Source organism: Lucilia sericata, unplaced genomic scaffold (assembly GCF_015586225.1).
Source record: "Lucilia sericata isolate MDLA Ls3-8-SP2 unplaced genomic scaffold, ASM1558622v1 Contig004091F_arrow, whole genome shotgun sequence".
Classification (NCBI taxonomy): Eukaryota; Metazoa; Arthropoda; class Insecta; order Diptera; family Calliphoridae; genus Lucilia; species Lucilia sericata.
In genome coordinates, this window is record NW_023997140.1 from 10,846 (window position 1) to 18,268 (window position 7,423).

Here is a 7,423-nt window from a genome sequence, read left to right on the forward strand (position 1 = left end):
ACATACATACATACATACATACATACATACATACATACATACATACATACATACATACATACATACATACATACATACATACATACATACATACATACATACATACATACATACATACATACATACATACATACATACATACATACATACATACATACATACATACATACATACATACATACATACATACATATACATACATACATACATACATACATACATACATACATACATACATACATACATACATACATACATACATACATACATACATGATGATTGGTACATACATACTACATGTTTATTAGAATAAATTGATTTTTATTTCTGCCAAAAAAATAAAAATCCAGAATAATTATTATTTCTGCCAGAAAAAATAAAAATCAAAAATTGATTTTTATTTCTGCCTGAAAAAATTAAAATCGAAAAATAATTATTATTTCTGCCAAATAAAAATAAAAATCAAAAATAATAATTATTTTTGGATTTTTATTATAAAAATCGGTTACGGTCCCTGGTTACATCTCTAAAACTACAAATAATTTTCATGGGATTAATATTACCGGAATTATAACAATGTTTTATTGTTACTTAAAAAACTTGTATATTTCACTTAATAAAGAAACCTGGCAACAATGGCCAGTAAAAATTTTTAAGTTTAATACTTTTCCTATCCATAGCCTTTGGTTCCATCGAAGTCAGTTCATTAGGTCTTGAGATATTTCACTTTAAGGAATGGCTTAAACATGTCTCGTTACACAATAAGTTTTTACCTACTTACACAACCTGGCAACCCTGTCAAAATAAATTTTAAAATAGCTTTATATTTCCCCTGTATACAGCCTATAGTTTTATTCAAATCGGTTAACTCGTTGCCGAGTTATGCCCTTTTTAAAAAATCCCACTTTATACCCGATTTCTGCAGGATGGCAACCCTGGAACGACCTCTGGTCAGCGCCATCTATTGAGCGACAAGATTTTTTAGTGACAAAACAAAAATTGAGCCACCGATAGATGGCGCTGATTTTAGGCCGAAAGACAGCATTGCCAGCATCAAAAATAAACATTTCTTAAGCGGCATTGCCAAACCAAAATTTGCTAATTTAAAGCTAATTTATTGAAATTCAAATTGAATTTTAGCAAATTTAATGGCATTTGGAGAACTTTCATTGGAATTTTAGGATTTTTAAAAGCGATTGAAAATTAATTTTATTATTCTGAAGTGAATCGCTTTAAAATAACCTAATTATGGGTATAAAATAAAAACAAGAGTTTATTTTGGGCATTTTGAAATTATGCTTTATTCTATTTTTTACAAGTTTTAATTAATTTTGAAAGATCTTTTGTTTTGTATAGAAATAGTTTAGAATGGTTTTAACTTAGATATTTTTGTATGTATATGGTAAATAAACTATAGTCTACTATAAACTTAACTATGGAATGGAGTCTTTTATAATAATTTTGAATAAAGATTTTTTCTTTTAATTATATTGCACTTAGTTAATTCTGTATTATAAAACAAAAAATTGCGCTAATTATTTGGAATTTCTCTAATTCTTAATACTAAAATTTAAAACTAAAAAATATGAAAATCATCACAGTTGCAAAAACTAACTCATTTCCATCTATTACCCATGGATTTAGAATTCTTACTTTGTTGGCTATTTTGGGCTTCTTCTTGAGCGGCTAACTCTTCATCCAGCAACAATTCAAAATTACCCAAAGCATCAGCACTGGGAATTTTATTCCAGCGGACACTGTAACAACAAACATAGGAAATATTTAGAAAATCTTTAATAATATGAAAGAGAACTCACTCTGGTATACCATCTGGCGGCAAAACGACCGATAATATATTATCTATTAATTTATATTTTAAAATGCGATCCGTTACGGTGGTGGAAGTCAAAGAGGGTGAGGCATTCACTTCCACCAGCCAAGGCTTAAGATTGTTATCGATTATTATATCATAGCCATAGCATTCAAAACAATGTCGATCACTAGCCATTACTGGGGCCACGGCTCGTAGAGAATGTACAATTAGCCATGAAATGGCACCAAACAAGCGATCGGTAACCTCTTTTCCACGCGTGCCTTCTAAATATAGGGCTAAATTTTGTACTGACCATTTGCCGCCATGCAGTGAATTGTATTCACCCTAAAATAAAGGTTTACAATAAAATTTTGTTAATATTTTGATGTAAATAAAAATATTTGGTAAAACCATACAAAATTAAGAACAAATTTCAATTTCTCTCACTTTGGATTCTACAAAAGACTCGGATTTGAATGGGATTATTTTGAAATGTAATATAATAAATTAATGCCCTTCTGGCAGAAGAATTTATTCTTGCAATCCATTCGAAATTGATCGAATTTCATCATTAAAAGTTATTTAATAACTATTTCGCGAATTACATTTTTAACTTTCGAGCGAAACTTCAGTACGATTTCTTTATTAGTATGTATTAACAATTATCACCTCTTTCAACTTACCCCATGTTTCTGAACACTGACATTTGTTAAATGCACATACATATTGTCCAATTCCGTACAACTAGTATCATACTTCACCGTACAGAAACGACAAAATCCTTGCTTAAACAGATAAGCCTTCAAAGGACGAAATGAAGTAACTAAAACATACAAACGTAAATCAAATTTCTTGCCACCAATCAGCAGAGGATTATCGATGTAACGTGAAATGACATAACTTTCCTTAGCAATCTGCGGATGAAAGGCACCCTTAGCTTCACGAGACCATTTTTTCAGTTTCGAAAGTTTGTTGATTAAAAAAATGCCAGCACCTTGGGATTTGCCACAAGGTTTCATAATCCAAGTGCTTTGGGGATTTTTACGATATTCCTCCACAAACATGTTGTAATCTAAAAATAAATTTTATATAGAAGTTTATTATATATTTTGCCAATATTCTATTAAACTCACCTGCTGGTAAAACAAATGTAACGGGTATAAAATCTAAATATAAATATTTGGTTACCCCACCTACCGACCAATTTAAATCGGACTTCTCAGCCAAAGCATTGCCATCTCTTTCCAAATCTTTGCGATAACGTTTGATGTTCTTTACCAAAAGATCTTTACGCGATAGTTCATAGTGATTTGGAAAATGATTAATCATTTGATTGTCATTCATGCGATAACCACTGTCTACACTGAAGATATTACGACATGTCTGCACACCAGCCCAATAAAAATTCCAATCATCATCGCCACCAACTTGATGCCAGCCACGTTTTTCAAAATTATTCACCAAAACCGACTTATCAAAATCGGTGCAAAAGTATACCTTCATGCGTTCATGACCCATGTTATTGCTGACTCTAAAATGTTTAGTTTTTAAATGAATATTTTTTCCATTACGTTTCAATATTACTCCATTGCAATTTTCTTTGCATTTGCAAATTACCTTCCATACATACTGGAATAGGTGGCATTTAACCTTTTTGCAGCACCACCTGTTTCTTGAGCCATTTGTAAAAGTTTTTAATTAGTTTTGTTGTTGTAAATTGTGTAAAGTTTTTAATCTTAAATATGACGTCTTTCAATAAATAAACTTCTTAATGCTCGTTTACATTTGTTATCCTTCAATTTTTCTGCTGCCTTTCGTTTTAACGTTTTTTCGATTCTACTTCAACTTGTGGCATTTATTGAACCAACAAAATCAGTTGTAAACTTTTTAGGTTTCATGTGACGATGGTAAATTTGTTTTTGGTTACCAGGGAGATTGTGCTGCCGCTTGTTGCTTCTATGTAAACAATTTTTTGTCGTTACAATTTTGGATTATACTGCTGATATTGGTGACATGTATTGTAAATCCTAAAGAAATCAATATTTGTTTACTATGAAATATATTCGAAAATTATTTAGTTAAATTCGACAAAATTAGAAAGGAAATTAAATTAATTCGAGGAAATTATTTAATCGTCAGGGTTGTTTATTTAGATTATTGTTTTGTCATAATAAAAATAATATTTGGGTTCATTCCATAATATAACTATAATAATAGTTGTATCATGGGATCATTCTTTAAAAACTCAAGATGTTTCATTTTCAAATTTTAACTCTTTAATATAAATAGATTGAGAACAGAAAACAGCAAATTGTTGAAGAATAATACAAATATGGTGCATCTGTTCCGACTAATTATATTTAACTTCAACTGAATTGAAGAATTCAAGAAGGCCGGATCTATTGGTAACTTAAAAATAATGTTGTTTAAATGTCGATATTAAATCAATGCGAACAAATGCTGATAAAAGTCCAGGGAAATCAAGAACTGAACTTGTAAAATTACGTCCCGATAAGCATTACCATTTATTGTGTACTTTAGATCAAACATGTTGCGTTCATATGGAGATCCCGAAAAAAGTATTCATTGCAATAGACAGTGAGTGAGACCTTATGAGTCTCACCTGGAATTTTTTGTATCAAATATTCATTCATAGCGTGGTTGGAGCACTTTCAATTCAAAATAACATTTTTAAACCAAAAAGCTTTACAGCTTAAAAAGTTTTCTAAGATAAAAGCTTTGCAAAAAGCTTATTACCCTCGATCATATGTAAGAAAAATTTTTCACCGACTAGAAAAACAAAATGTTTATATCAACAACAACGAAGATCAGTAGTAAATTTTCACAAGCTGACAACAATTGAAACCGGTGAAACGAAAAACAAATAGAAAGATCACTGACTAAGTTATGCAAAAGAAAATTTAATTAAGAAAATTATTTATAAAATAAAGTGATCAATTTTCCGTGTGTAAATTTTGTAAACAACAAAATAAAATAAATCTAATATAAACCATTTATAATGGATTTATTGTTCCTAAGTAAACGTATTTATTTGGGCACCGAAGATGGATTTATACATGGTGGCATAATCGTCAACAATGAGGGAATAATACAAAAGGTTTTGAGAACAGCTGGGGAGGTTAATACATATTTGTATAATATAGAATCGGAGGCGGTAAGTGCAAACATTTTGTGCCTAATTGTGTTTGTTAATATTACTAATTTTTGTCTCATAGGTGTATGACTTTGAAAATTTGGTTTTAATGCCGGGTCTTATAGATGTCAATGTACATATCAATGAACCAGGTCGTAAAGATTGGGAAGGATTTTTAACCGCCACAAAAGCAGCTGCAGCAGGCGGTTTTACCACCATCATAGACAGGCCAACGTAAATATAATAAAGTTTTCCCATAAATATTTGTTGTTTTTAACAATTTCTTCTTTATTTATAGAAATGCTATACCTCCCACCACTTCCTTGGCCGGTTTAAAATTAAAATTATCCACGGCTCGTGGCAAAATTTATGTTGATGTTGGTTTTTGGGGCGGTATTATACCCGGCAATTCTGATGATATCGAGGCTTTAATCGGTGGTGGTGTGGTTGGCCTACAATGTTCACTCTCGCCAGCCGCCGAACCTGTTAGCAAAGAATTTCCTGCTGTTAATAAACAACAATTGGACACTCTTCTTACTAAACTAGACAATAATATTGTTATAGCCGTTCATGCTGAAGAAATGTTGATGACACCCATTAAACCTAACGAAGAAGAACCCAAATGTTATGAATCATTTTTGAGAACTAGACCTTCTCGAATGGAAGTTAATGCAGTACAAATTGTAGCCGATCTTGCCTTGAGGCATAAAAAGTAAGTAAAACAAGTTTTAAGAATATCTAGAACCCAAAATCTTTTCTATATATTTCCAGAAAACAATTTCATTTATTAAATCTCAGTTCCAATGAAGTCCTGCCTATTATAAAAGAAGCCAAAAGTAAAGGAGCTCAACTCACTGCCGAAACATGTCCCCACTATCTCAGCTTAGCAGCCGAAGACATAGAAGACTGCCACACAGAATTCAAAACTCAACCACCGATACGTGAAAGAGCAAATCAACCCGCTCTCTGGGAAGCTTTAAAGTCGGGATGTTTGGATATTATAGCATCAGATCATTCGCCCGCAACACCGGGTCCCAAATGTTTAACATATGGTCGTACGAGGGGTAATTTTATAAATGCCTGGCCAGGTATTTCTTCCCTGCAATTAGGTCTACCCATAGTTTGGACTCAATGTCAGAAGTATGGTTTGGGCATACAACACATTTACAAAACCATGTGTGAGAGACCAGCTTTATTGTGCGGCTTAGAAAAGTCGAAGGGTAAAATTGTAGAGGGTTATGATGCCGACTTTTGTATTTGGGATCCCGATGAAGAATTTCAAGTTGATGCCAATGTATTGTATTCATCGAATAAGGTAAATAATTTATTATCTTTAATTTATTTAAATATTCAAAGAATTTATATGGGCTTAACCTATTACAGGCCACTCCTTATGTCAATCAACGTTTGCGCGGTATGGTGCATGCTACCGTTGTAAGAGGTCTGCATGTCTATCAACAGCATGAGGGATTTGGCCAGCCTTTGGGAAAAATTATTTTGCGTAAAAATATCAAGAAAATTGTTAAGTTTCAATAGAATCATTGTAAAAGAAGGGTCACATGCAAAATGACAAAACCATAAGATGTTAATTTTACACTGTGAAAAAAAAGACTAAATTAAAATTAAATTTGAATTCGGGAATAAAAATATTTAATTGTTTCGTTTGATAAAAGAATACATATAAGCACAAAAATAATAAATATTTACAAAGTTTCGACAGTTTTTTCTTCATGTGTAACATAATTTATGTTGATTGAGATGCAACAAGTTGTCGTGTGGCAAACAAACAGTGCAAACTCCATGTCAATTTGTTTGTTTTCAGTTGCAAATAAATTGTTTCATAGTCAACCGCAAAATAAATATACATATGTACATACATATGTATGTATGTATAAATAAACATACACTCGTAAGCAGGGACCGTAACCGTTATGATTTTTATAATAAAAATCCAAAAATAATTATTATTTTTGATTTTTATTTTTATTTGGCAGAAATAATAATTATTTTTCGATTTTAATTTTTTCAGGCAGAAATAAAAATCAATTTTTGATTTTTATTTTTTCTGGCAGAAATAATAATTATTCTGGATTTTTATTTTTTTGGCAGAAATAAAAATCAATTTATTCTAATAAACATGTAGTATGTATGTACCAATCATCATGTATGTATGTATGTATGTATGTAGGTATGTACATATGCATTATAAACGGAAAATATTACAATAAACTGATTTTTATTTCTGCCAAAAAAATAAAAATCAAAAAAAATTTTTATTTCTGCCCAAAAAAAAATAAAAATCAAAAAATAATTATTATTTTTTGCCAAAAAAATAAAAATCAAAAATTTAAAAATCATATCGTTTTATAAAAATATAGCTCAAACCAATAAAAATGGTATGTTTGAATTTGTTTTCCGATATTTTATTGTATTTGATTTTTTTCTATAAAAAATTC

The 7,423-nt window shown here is 30.6% G+C and overlaps 2 protein-coding genes across 2 annotated transcripts; one reads left to right on the plus strand and one right to left on the minus strand.

Annotated features, from left to right (window-relative positions):
* Window positions 1–1,281: 1,281 nt before the first annotated feature.
* LOC119615099 (probable tubulin polyglutamylase TTLL1) lies at window positions 1,282–3,896 on the minus strand. Its single transcript, XM_037971170.1, has 5 exons — window positions 3,431–3,896; window positions 2,947–3,344; window positions 2,497–2,885; window positions 1,818–2,158; window positions 1,282–1,757 (listed from the first exon to the last, which is right to left on the minus strand). The coding sequence occupies exons 1-5, from the start codon at window positions 3,493–3,495 to the stop codon at window positions 1,616–1,618; spliced, it is 1,335 nt and encodes a 444-aa protein (XP_037827098.1). The 5' UTR covers window positions 3,496–3,896; the 3' UTR covers window positions 1,282–1,615.
* Window positions 3,897–4,507: 611 nt separating this feature from the next.
* Window positions 4,508–6,802, plus strand: LOC119615098 (allantoinase-like). Its single transcript, XM_037971169.1, has 5 exons — window positions 4,508–4,988; window positions 5,050–5,201; window positions 5,266–5,679; window positions 5,739–6,282; window positions 6,351–6,802. The coding sequence occupies exons 1-5, from the start codon at window positions 4,833–4,835 to the stop codon at window positions 6,501–6,503; spliced, it is 1,419 nt and encodes a 472-aa protein (XP_037827097.1). The 5' UTR covers window positions 4,508–4,832; the 3' UTR covers window positions 6,504–6,802.
* The last annotated feature ends 621 nt before the right edge of the window (window positions 6,803–7,423 follow it).

Bases quoted from the DNA above. Each gene is read 5' to 3' on its own strand.
- LOC119615099 (XM_037971170.1), bottom strand. From the start codon at position 3,495: ATGGCTCAAGAAACAGGTGGTGCTGCAAAAAGGTTAAATGCCACCTAT. The intron at 3,345-3,430 runs GTAATTTGCAAA...TAAACATTTTAG, and splicing joins TATTCCAGTATGTATGGAAG to AGTCAGCAATAACATGGGTC. The intron at 2,159-2,496 runs GTAAGTTGAAAG...CCTTTATTTTAG, and splicing joins TCAGTGTTCAGAAACATGGG to GGTGAATACAATTCACTGCA.
- LOC119615098 (XM_037971169.1), top strand. From the start codon at position 4,833: ATGGATTTATTGTTCCTAAGTAAACGTATTTATTTGGGCACCGAAGAT. The intron at 4,989-5,049 runs GTAAGTGCAAAC...TTTGTCTCATAG, and splicing joins ATAATATAGAATCGGAGGCG to GTGTATGACTTTGAAAATTT. The intron at 6,283-6,350 runs GTAAATAATTTA...AACCTATTACAG, and splicing joins TATTGTATTCATCGAATAAG to GCCACTCCTTATGTCAATCA.